Below are 12,178 nucleotides of genomic sequence, written 5' to 3' on the forward strand. Positions count from 1 at the left end.
TTGTGTGTGTTCAGAATGGTTTCATAGATACCCAGCTAAATTCGAGGGACCAGATAAAACGAGGTCCCTATTCTGTTGCCATCTTGCCTCCTTCCCCTAGAATGTCCACCCTTAAAAGTCTTGATAGTAATCTTTCTCAGATTTCTAAAACTCTTAAAAATAATATAATTTTAGTTAAATAAAAGTTTAAAAAATCAACAGTTTTTAAAGAATACGGATAGGGATATACCATAATTGATTAACGAACCCTAGAGGTTATTTCTAAATTTTCACTCCTTTAAACAATGCTGTGCTGAACATCTTCATGTACACATATTTGAACAAGAGATTCAAAAGGTATTCATTATTTATTAAATTTGTTAAGTTGTAATTTTATTAATCTATTTTGGAATAAATAGTATATGACATTGTAGAATATCTACAAAGTAAAATAATAATAATAAATTAACACATTTTGTACCATTGTTCCCAGTTCATCTCCCCAGAGGCATCTGTTGTAACTTGTTTCTGGAATATCCTTCTAGAGCTATTCTATGCATAGGCAACACACATATAAGTACACAGCCCTATTTTTAGTCACAAATGGCAGCATACTAAACATGCTGTTCTGAACCTGCTTTTCCACTTAACAATTCATCTTGGAGCTCATTCCTCAACAATATATACATAGCTGTCTCCTTCATTATAATACCTGGTATGCACATTTCAAAAGTTTATATACATTGGCAACATAACTTCCAAAAAGTATACGCTCACAGTATGGGGGAATTTCTGAAGATGAGAGACGATGTTGGCATTCTTTACCCAGAAGATAAACTGAGAAGGCATAACTGGCCTGAATTATTCATCCGTCCATAGAAATGGTGAAACAGGCAAGTGAGGAAAGCCGTATAATAAGGGATGTATATACAGTTCTGCCTAAACTGGAGGTGAACAGGGACATTCCATCTCTGATAATCACAGGCAAACTATTAAATGCCACAGAGCACCCAGGATCTAGCTGGAGTTGAACATACTTCACAGAACAAACCAGACTCATGGTCAGCAAGCCCCAGGGCTGTGGTCCAGGAAGGGGCAGGCTAAGCCACCAAGCTTAACCTGTCAGGCTTACAGTTCATTTCAAGAGAGGGAAAGTAGCTTCCTTCAGCCTTTAAATAAACAAAACAAGCAGTACAAGCTGAACAAGCAGTACAAGATGACTTCACGATACACGTTTTTCTTTGTCCCCTGAGTCACACTGTACAGGTGACGCTCAGGGTTGACGTACTGGTGAGCGATTAGATAGACTGCTTTTTGCAAATGCTGTACACCATTACTTTTCTCCTTCGAGAACAGATTTGGCTGGTCTGAAATTATTTCTGTTTAGGTCTTCAGCTGTACTCTAATAACCTCAGATTCACAAGGTGTAATGGACAGAAGGTGAGACGTGTGGTTTTCCCTCCTTTGCCTTTCTCCAGCTCAACTTCCCTGTTGACGATGTCACAATTTCACCTGCCTTCAGTGACTTTCTCCTGTGGCTAATTTTCTCTGCTTACCCTTCTAACCACGACCTGCTCTCCCTTTTAAAAAAAAATTATTAATTTATTATTTTAAGTAAGCTCTATGCCCAGCATGGGGCCTGAACTCAAGACCCCGAGATCAAGAGTCGCATGCTCTTCCCACTGAGTCAGCCAAGTGCCCTGACCTACCCTCCCTTAATGCACAGTATTTATCACACAGTTCTTAGAAAGTTTGCAAATACCTGAGGATTTAATAAAAAGGAAAAATTTCCACCATTCTCCTTAATGTCATTTTGTAGCTTTTTCTTCTGTTGACGAGGTAAGTGCTTGACTTTCAAACAGAAGGTACAATTTGCAAAGATCCTTATAGTCATCCTGTAGGAAAAAAAGTCAAGTCATAGTTTTAAAGGATTCTCAATGGAATATCACTCAGCCATCAAAAAGAATGAAATCTTGCCATTTGCCACGACATGGATGGAACTAGAGGGTATTATGCTAAGTGAAATCAGTCAGAGAAAGATAAGAGACTCTTAACTATAGGGAACAAACTGACAGTTGCTGGAGGGGAGGTGGGTGAGGAGATGGGGTGACTGGGTCATGGGCATTAAGGAGGGCGCTTGATGTAAGGAGCACTGGGTGTTAGATGCAACTGATGAATCACTAAATTGTACCCCTGAAAGTAGTAATACAGTATATGTTAATGAAACTGAATTTAAATAATAAATAAATAAACAAACCACATTATAATAAAATTCTGGTGAGTCTGTGAAAAAAAATAAAAGGATTCTCTTTTCAGTGAATATAAATGACAGCGAATTCAAAATTGTTCTACATGAAAACTGTGGGAAGCTGGGCATTATTTTAAAAAGACATATTGCAATCATTTTTAACAAAAACTGAAGAGTGATCAAACTTGCAATAAGTATGTTGGTTTTAGAATCATTTTTAGCTTTATGGCTGATACTATGGCACTCCAAAATACTTTGGTATAGGCTCATACTATACATCTTAGCGGAAATGTATAGATTTCAGTTACAGATCAAGTGTGTGGTTTAAGAACATAGAAGCATTTATTTCTAAATTAAAAATAAATATATGATAGTGAAACCACAGATTTTTATATATAATTCTATAAAATCAAAAAGACCCATTAGTCCCATTAGTTATGTGGGTTTCTGTTAAGCCATTCTAGAGAAAAAATTTATCAATTAGTAATAAAAACATACAACTTATATTTAAGTGGAAACATATTTGTATTTTAATTTAATTTCTTTTATTATCATACTTTCCCACATATAGAAAAGAATTACTTCTAAGAAAAATAGGCATATTTTGAATGGAAAGACATTTATAGGTATGTAATAATAAACTAATAAGTGGTGAGATACTGGATTTAATTCACAGTAGCTATTTATCAATTTTTAAAAACTGGAGTCACCTCTAACAGGTTCCCCCAAATAAGGTGGTGTTTCATGGAAAGCGGCTCCCAGGTCTGACTGAGTGAGGCAGGTAGTTGTCAGGAACCTACAGGGCCCAGCCTCCCAACCGCGTGTCCAGGGTTCATGTTCCTTCTTCAGCTCCACCTGCCCCTGGAATGCCCAGTTCTCCCAGGCTGGAGTCCTCGTTCTAGTCTCCTTGCCTGAGCAATGGTGCCCATTCTTCAAGGCCCTGAAGGACGTCTATATGAGGACCACCCCTAATTTAGGACAAAATGACCACTGCCTTCCCCATGTGTGTACCTCAGGCACCCCAGATTTGCCAAATCCACAACATAGGCCTACCCCTGTTCTCCTCTTGGGAAGTGGCTGCTGGCTGTTGCTGGCTGCTCAAGCCACTGGGTGCTACCTGTGATTTCTCCCCATCTTACCCCCTTTGGCCATCAGCATTTCCTTCTCACAGCAGGTGCAATCGACCCACTTCCCCATCTCCTATGTCACCCTGGCCCCCATCAGTGGAGACCTAACTTCCTCTCCCACTTCTGCTCCTCTCTGCCTCTAAGTTCCTCTACATTGTAGCTTGGGTAAACTTTTTTTTTTTTATGTTTCAAGTGAAATTCAAATTTCTTACCATGGTTCAAGGCCTGGCCTCTCTCCACAGCCTCCTCCTGCACCTCTCTCACTCTGCCCTTGTCACACTGGCTTTTTCTCCAGGTTGGCAAAACTCCAAGTTGGGTCCTTAGGGCCTTCACACGTGCTGTGCCTTCCCCTGGGACACTTCTCTCTATCCCCACCCCACACTTAGGACCTAAATTATCTGTTCAGTAAATGAACAAATTAGGGGTTCACATTTTTTTTTTCTTATGATGTCTGGTTAAACTGAAGTCTCTTGATCTAACTCTGCCTTTCCATAGCATTAATACTTCTAATTTCCTATGTATTGATTGTCCTTTACATTTGAATTGATTCATACTTACCAGGGTTTATAGATGAGAGAGATGCTGATGGATACCATGAAAGGTATCACACTGTTATTTAGATTAATTGATCTATCTTGTTTTTAATTTCTGACAGTAAAAGAACAAACAAACAAAACACTAAAACTCTAATGAATCTTTAACAACGTTCAGGACAGTCTCTATGTAATGTACCCTGCCTATGTTGGGCAAGGAAGGCTGAAGTGGGAATGGATACTCAGATCCACCTCTCTAGATCTGTCCTGGGTGTGTTCTTAAGTCCTCTGACCTGGTCTTTAAAAAAAAATTTTTTTTTTTTTTTAAGATTTTATTTATTTATTTGACAGAGAGAGAGGGAGAAGCAGGCTCTCCGCTGAACAGGGAGCCTGATGCGGGGCTTGATCCCAGAACACTGGGATCATGACCTGAGCCACCCAGTTGGTGGCTCAGTCGGTTAAGTGCCTGCCTTTGGCTCAGGTCATGATCCTGGAGTCCTAGGATCGAGCCCGGCATCGGGCTCCCTGCTCAGTGCGGAGTCTGCTTCTCCCTCTGACTCTCCCGGACCCTCTCATGCTCTCTGTCTCCCATTCTCTCTCTCTCAAATAAATAAAATCTTTAAAAAAAAGTTTTCTAATAGAAAAGTCATTCATGCTCATCTTAGAAAATTTGGAAAATTCAGAACTGCATAATAGCAGCAAAATAATCTCAAAACCTAGAGGCCATGTTAACAACTTCTTTTGCCTTTTCTTCCAGGCTTTTTTTCTGTGTGTATGTACTGTGATGGACTATGTTATTATCAAAATTGAAATTATACCATATTCACAATATCTATCTTGCATTTTATGTCAGCATTTTGTCTTTAGCATTAAATCATTAATTATTCTTGGAAAACATTTTTAATAGAGGCTATCTTAGATATGTATCATAAATGAACTATTTCTATTGTTGGGTAATCAAATTACTTCTAAATTTTGGTATCAGTAACAAAGCTATAGGTATGCCTGGGTGGCTCAGTTGGTTAAGCATCTGCCTTTGGCTCAGGTCGTGATCCCAGGGTCCTGGGATCGAGTCCCACATCAGGCTCCTTGCTTAGTGGGGAGACTGCTTCTCCCTCTACCTGCTGCTCTCCCTTCTTGTGCTAGCTTGCATGCTCTCTCTCTGTCTGATAAATAAATAAATAAAATCTTAAAAAATAAAACAAACCCACAAAGCTATGGGGGTATCTGGGTAGCTCAACTGGTTATGTGTCTGACTCTTGGGCTCCAGGGGAGTCTGCTGAAGATTGTCTCTCCCTCTTCCTTTGTGCTCCCCCTCTTCTCTCAAATAAATAAATCTTTAAGAAAAAAAAAGCTATGATGACACCCTTACATATAAATCTTTGTTTGCAATTCCAATGATTGTCTTAGAAAACAGTCCTGAAATCCTAAACAATACTGAGTCAAAAAGCTTAATTTTTATTCTTGTTAAATTATATTACTTTTCAGTTTTACCTTAAATTGTACTACTTTTCAGTTTTGCTTAAATTTCCTAGGAAAGTAATATGAATTTGTCTTTCTAAAAAAAAACGTCTCTCCCAAAGTAGATTAACCAGTATGAAGAAAAGTAAAGAGCACCTACAGTGCTGGAAATGTTCTAAACTAGATTATGGTGATGATGCACAACTTATTAAAAATCTTTGAATCATACAATTAAAATGGGTGAATTTAATAGTATGTAAATTATATCTCAGTAAAGTTGTTCCAGAAAAGCACGATCCCTCCAGGGGTGCCTGGGTGGCTCAGTCGTTAAGCGTCTGCCTTCCGCTCAGGTCGTGATCCCAGGGTCCTGGGATCGAGCCCCGCATCGGGCTCCCTGCTCAGCAGGAAGCCTGCTTCTCCCTCTCCCACTCCCCCTGCTTGTGTTCCCTCTCTCGCTATGTCTCTCTCTGTCAAATAAATAAATAAAATCTTAAAAAAAAAAAAAAGCATGATCCCTCCATTGAGAAATTTTGAGATTTCTTTCAATATCTTTGATATTATTCTTTCCTCTATCAATATATTTTATAAATTATTTTAATAAAAATATAAGTTATTTGTGGATATTTATTGAATTTTATAGCCAGTTTCTTTTATCTAACTTTTAATGAGAATTTGCCCATTATCACTAAATAGTCTTTGAAAATATTCATAGAGGCTATGTGTAATTTAACTCTTCCCCAAGTCATCAGATATTTGGTTACTGAAAATCGTTCATTATTCTAAATATACTTTGAGGAAAATGTTTTATTCATATATTTTTGGCCAAATCTCTGTCACTGTTTCCTTAGAATAGATGGCCAGAAGTGGAATTACTGAGCCAAACAGTATAGATAATTTTTAGCCGTTATTTTGGTGGTAAAATGTACCTCACATAAAATTTACCATTTTAACCATTTTTAAGTCTACAGTTCAGTGGCATTGTTGTGAAGCCAAAGTATAAACGAACATTTTAAACAACTCCCTGGCCCATTCTTTAACAGCTGAGGCCCTGTAGGAGGTAGTGAAACTAACACTCAAATACTGTGAAATCTCAAGTCAGGCCTCGACTTCCGTCTTCCTATTGATTGTAGAAAGTGAAACTAACACTATTAAATTCTATGAAATCTTGACTCGCGCTCCCGCCGCCTCCGCACCCAGCCCTGGAGCGGCCGCCGCTGCGCGTCCTGCTCCTCGGCGCCGCCGGGTTGCTGCTCCTGCTCCTGCCCCTCTCCTCTTCCTCCTCTTCGGACGCCTGCGGCCCCTGCGAGCCGGCCGCCTGACCGCCCCTGCCCCAGCGGGGCTGCCAGCTGGGCGAGACCCGCGACGCGTGCGGCTGCTGCCCGGTGTGCGCCCGCGGCGAGGGCAAGCCGTGCGGGGCCGGGGGCGCCGGCAGGGGGCACTGAGCGCCGGGCATGGAGTGCGTGAAGAGCCGCAAGAGGCGGAAGGGTAAGGCCGGGGCAGCAGCCGGCGGCCCGGGGGTGAGCGGCGTGTGCGCGTGCAAGAGCCGCTACCCGGTGTGCGGCAGCGACGACGTCACCTACCCCAGCGGGTGCCAGCTGCGCGCCGCCAGCCTGAGGGGAGAAGGCCATCACCCAGGTCAGCAAGGGCACCTGCGAGAGCAAGGTCCTTCCATTGTGACACCCCCCAAGGACATCCGGAATGTCACTGGCGCCCAGGTGTACTTGAGCTGTGAGGTCATCGGAATCCCAACCCCTGTCCTCATCTGGAACAAGGTAAAAAGGGGTAACTATGGAGTTCAAAGGACAGAACTCTTGCCTGGTGACCGGGACAACCTGCCTATTCAGACCCGGGGTGGCCCAGAAAAGCATGAAGTCACTGGCTGGGTGCTGGTATCTCCTCTCAGTAAGGAAGATGCTGGAGAATGTGAGTGCCAGGCATCCAATTCTCAAGGACAGGCTTCAGCATCGGCAAAAATTAGTGTTTGATCCCTCACAATGAAATACCATTGGAAAAAGGTGAAGGTGCTGACCTATAAACCTGCAAAATATACCCGTCTGCATCACTGAAAGTCCTGGATAACTACAGCCCTGTTCTTGCCTAATAACCAGTTTCTTTTCCTCCAACCCACTAACGCTTAGTTATATTCACTGGTTTCACATAGAGGAAATCCAAAATAAAGATAACACATCAAGACAATCTACAAAAATTTATTGTCTATTTACAGAAGAAAAGCATGCATGTAATTAAAATCAGTAAAATGCTTTCAAAAAAAAAAAATTCTATGAAGTCTCAGGCCAGGCCTTGACTTCTGTCTTCTTCCAGACTGTATATGGAGTCTCTCTTAAATGTGTGGCCTCTCCTGGCTAGCAGCTTTCGTAACATGTGCCACCAGTCTCTCCCTCATTTCCAAACTTCTCCTCCACAGTCAGCGTTCATTCATGTGGTCATCAGACCTTATTGTGTACATATGAGATTTCGGAGTGCTCTCCATCCATCAGGCCCTGTGTTACGCGCACAGGACAAGAGCACACCTCCCCAGCTCCTGAGAAACTCCCTGAGCTCCTCCTCACAAATTCCAGCTACTCTATCCGCAACATGCACATATGGAGAGTGAATTTCTCCTTTATCATAACACTTCGCTTTATATATTTTTATATGTTTACTGTTATTTTGCAATCCAGAATCAAAAGTTCATTCAGCAGCGCCGTGTTACTCTGGACCAACTCAGTCCTCCAGCTGAGTCACTGGGCATTCCCTGCAGGAAGTATTTAACGGATTTCCAAGTTTTCAACTTTGATCTTCAACATGCACATTAAATGTTTCTATCATGGTATTTCTAATTTTGAGGTCAAATTACATTCCCTGGTTATTCACCAAAATACTGCATTTTTGGGAAAAAGTTTCCTTTTCCCAAATCTAACTTTAAGAATACCTCATTTGAAGAAGACAGGGTGTCTGCCTACTGGAAGTTAGGGAAAACGAAGGTAAGCGATCTGCTCACTTTCCCTGAGCCCCGGGCGCGCCCAGAGACCCGGCTCTGAGCACCCGCTCTCCTTGGCGGCCCCACCTGTGTCCTGTCACCTGGGCCGGCGACCCGCACGAGAACACGCCCACTCCCCCGACGGCGCGGGCTGCAGGAGCGCGCCTCCAGTCCCACAGCAACCAGCGCGGTCAAGACAACTACGCAACCACGGACAGCGGCGGCACAGAGCTGAGTCCCCCGCTCCGGAAGGGAGTCGACGCGGCCACCTCCTGGCCAGGACTACCCGGACCGCCGACGGGGCCCGGCCTGTGCCGGGCCTGGTGGTCTAGCCAGCGGCGCCCACGCACCTGCCAGGGGATCCGGCCCACTCCCGACGCTCGCGGCTCCTGGCGCTCCAGACTCGGGACTCTCCTCGCGTCTGACGCTCCCGGCTCCCGGCGCTCCCCGGCTCCCGGCGCTCCCCGCTGCCGGCGCTCCCCGCTGCCGGCGCTCCCCGCCACCAGAGCTCCCGCACCGCCTGCTTCCGGATTCCGGGCTCCAGGCTCCCGGCGCTGACCTGAGGCGCGGCCCGGCAGGCAGTGTCTGTAAGAGCGCTGCCGGAAGCCCGCCCAAGGCTGCCTCCAGAGGCCGAGCGCTGCGTGGCGGAGGATTGAGGGGCTGCTCCGGGATTAGGCTTTGGGCTCGGGTAGGGTTTCTCTTCCTGGATCAGACTGAGGATTCAGGATTTTTTTTTTTTTTTAAAGATTTTATTTATTTGAGGGGCGCCTGGGTGGCTCAGTCGTTAAGCGTCTGCCTTCGGCTCAGGTCATGATCCCAGGTTCCTGGGATCGAGCCCCGCATCAGGCTCCCTGCTCGGTGGGAAGCCTGCTTCTCCCTCTCCCACTGCCTGGTGCTCCCCCCGCTTGTGCTCTCTCTCTCTCTGTCAAATAAGTAAATAAAATCTAAAAAAAAAAAAAGATTTTATTTGAGAGAGAGATCACAAGCCGGGGGGGGCGGGCAGAGGGAGAGAATCCTCAAGCCGACTCCCTCCTGAGCGTGGAGCCTACGGGGGCTTGAAGGGGGCTCAGTCCCAGGACCCTGAGATCATGATCTGAGTCAAAGTCGGAGGCTTAACCTACCGAGCCACCCAGGCGCCCCAAGGGTTCAGGATTTTTTCAGTTCCATCTTTCAGGCAGGATTTGGCCAATGAGGTTAACTCCAAAGTTGGGAGTTTGGTAAAAGTGAGTGGATGGCGCTGCCATTTAACTGAGAAGTGAGAGTAATTCCCGGAAGCAAGTTAAGAAGCAAATTTCGGGAAGGTTTGAGAATGGAGAAGCAGGAGGTTAAGATAATGAATTTAGTTTAGGACTTCCTGAATTTGAAGCTTGTTAGGTAGTGTTCTCAAGTAGTTATAAATGTAGATCTGCCATTCCAGAGAGGTGGGGGCTGAGATTCATTGAGTGGGGAGGGAGAATAATAGGAAACAATAAAATTCCCCAGATACTGAATTAAATGAGAATAGAAGAGAGGTAGAGAGGGTATGGATTTGAATTCTGACTCTTCTATTCATTACTCAGGGATTGTAGACAAGGTACTTTCATCATTACCTTTTGGATGGTGTAAGAATCAACTTAGCTGACTTCAGCAAAAATGGTATAGTAGGGAGCCCCAGGGTCCATCCTTTCCCAAAAACATTTTTAAAACCCGGCATAAACTGTCAGAAACCACCTTATCAGACCGCAGAAGATAGTCAAAGGTTTACAGCAAACAAGCAAATGTGCAGCCAGGAAAAAGGCGACTGAAACCAGGCAGGAGATGTTTACATGTTTTCACTTATTCTAGCTTCATTACCTTTGCCAGCCTTCATTCCCAGCTTGGATAATCTGGCTCTGGAGGGAACCGAGACTTTGTCTTAAGGAATTATGTTTGTTTTGACCTGTGTGGGGGTTCGGTGAGGGACTGATACTATGGGCTTACCTTTGTTTTCCCTAACTCAAATTTTCTCAGGGCACAAAAACAGCTACTTAGGGAATGTAATGTTCAAAAACAGTGAAACGCAAATGAACCAACTCCTGCTTGGGGCAACAAAACCCAAAAAACAGTTGGGGCAAAGGACAGGCTGAAGGACTAGGAGGAAAGCATGAGAAAAAAAGCCAGGAGTGTGATTTTTTGGAGGAATAAGGGCTTTGGAAAACTCCTGTGTATACGGGGGCATCTAGAAAGCATCACACTTGCCCAGGACTCATGCTCAGAAAAGACTTGAGAACACATAAGATTATAATTCTGGCTGATCTTTAGGCTGTTGAAGCTGATGAGAGAGCAAAAGGCAAGCTGAGGGCAAAACAGGAGCTGACACCCCACGTTTAACATTCCTCAGGCACTGGTGACTGCCTAAGAAAAAAGGCAGGAGAGAAACAAATGGTCAACTGATAAATATCACAGTCATGCAGGACATGTAACTCCACTATAATTTTTAACTGTCTTAATGATTTACAAGAAAAACACAGTCTTAATAATTAGATCTCCAGGAACCTATAGACTCAATTTCCTGGAGCCCTAATGACACCTTCACCTCCTTAGGATAGAAAACCCTATATAATCAGTCACTCCTTACAATCACAATACAGCTCTTTCTGCCCATGGGTCTGTCCCTATGCTCTAATAAAAACACCTTTTTGCACCATAAAATGTCTCAAGAATTCTTTCTTCACTGTTGCACTTGACAATCCAGCATCAAATGCAAAATAAACAAACCTTTTAGAATTTCTTAAAAAAAGAGAGAGTTTTATTTGAGCCCAAGTGAGGACAGCTGCCCCAGATACACAATCTTCACAAAGAAGAGAGTGCTCTGGAGAAAGAATGTTTAATACAGGGTTATATATGGTTTTTGTTGTTGTTGTTGTTACACCAAGATTATAAATCATCATGAGGAAGGACATTCCAGAAAATTACAAACTTTATCTTATGCCTTTGGTAAGTGCAATCTTGTAGGCTTTGGAGGTATGGGAATAGAATTTAGGGAGATTTTTACTTTTTTAGTTGAAAATTTTTTTTAGATTATTTGCTAACAAAGCAGATGTACAATGTGTGCTGGGGCAGAAATAGGGCCTCTGCTTTGAAGTTTGGTTAAGTCATTCTGATCTTGGTAAAAATTAAAGTGTGGCTTCCCTGGGAGCCCAGGAGTAGGGCCCACAAACATTAAAAGTTGAAACTTTCCTTTGTCAAGGCTCAGCACGAGCAGGAACTGGAGGCAGAGTTATTTTTTTTTTAAAGATTTTGTTTATTTATTTGCGAGAGAGAGAGAGAGAGAGAGAGAGAGAGAAGGAACACAAGCAGGGGGAGAGGGAGAAGCAGGCTTCCCGTGGAGCAGGGAGCCCGATGCAGGGATCCTGCGATCATGACCTGAGCCGAAGGCAGACGCACGACAACTGAGCCACACAGGTGCCCCTGGAGGCAGAGTTATAAATAGCCCGCCTAAACATAGAAAGAATGCCCCAACACAGAGCCAATTGGCAAAGACCTGAGAGTATTTTTTTTAACTTTTCTAAATTTTAAAAAAGATTTTATTAATTTATTTGAGAGAGTGAGAGAGAGAGAGAGTGTGCACATGAGCAGGGTGGGGGGAAAGGAGCAGAGGAAGAGGGAGACGGAGAAGCAGATTTCCTGCTGAACTTGGAGCCAGATGTGGGCTTCACCCGGGGCTTGGTTCCAGGACCCTGAGATCACAACCTGAGCCAAAGTCAGATGCTAAACTCACTGAGCCATCCAGGTGCCCCTTTTAACTTTTCTCCTCTCTTTCTTTTCTTTCTTTCTCCTTTCCCTCTTTCTTTCTTTCTTTCTTTCTTTCTTTCTTTCTTTCTTTCTTTCT

At 43.6% G+C, this 12,178-nt stretch overlaps 1 protein-coding gene and 1 pseudogene across 1 annotated transcript in view; one reads left to right on the forward strand and one right to left on the reverse strand.

Moving 5' to 3' along the window:
* PARP4 (poly(ADP-ribose) polymerase family member 4) overlaps window positions 1–8,900 on the reverse strand; it is a 103,718-nt gene extending 94,818 nt beyond the window's left edge. Inside the window, exons 1-2 of the mRNA XM_035003769.1 lie at window positions 8,679–8,900; window positions 1,742–1,874 (exon numbers count right to left, since the gene is read on the reverse strand). Coding sequence (XP_034859660.1) covers window positions 1,742–1,873 — 132 coding nt within the window. The 5' untranslated portion in view covers window position 1,874; window positions 8,679–8,900. The remainder of the gene's footprint in view (window positions 1–1,741; window positions 1,875–8,678) is intronic.
* On the forward strand, window positions 3,949–7,542 carry LOC118009107 (annotated as a pseudogene).
* Window positions 8,901–12,178: the final 3,278 nt, after the last annotated feature.

Source organism: Mirounga leonina, unplaced genomic scaffold (assembly GCF_011800145.1).
Source record: "Mirounga leonina isolate KUSES-001 unplaced genomic scaffold, KU_Mleo_1.0 Mir_127, whole genome shotgun sequence".
Classification (NCBI taxonomy): Eukaryota; Metazoa; Chordata; class Mammalia; order Carnivora; family Phocidae; genus Mirounga; species Mirounga leonina.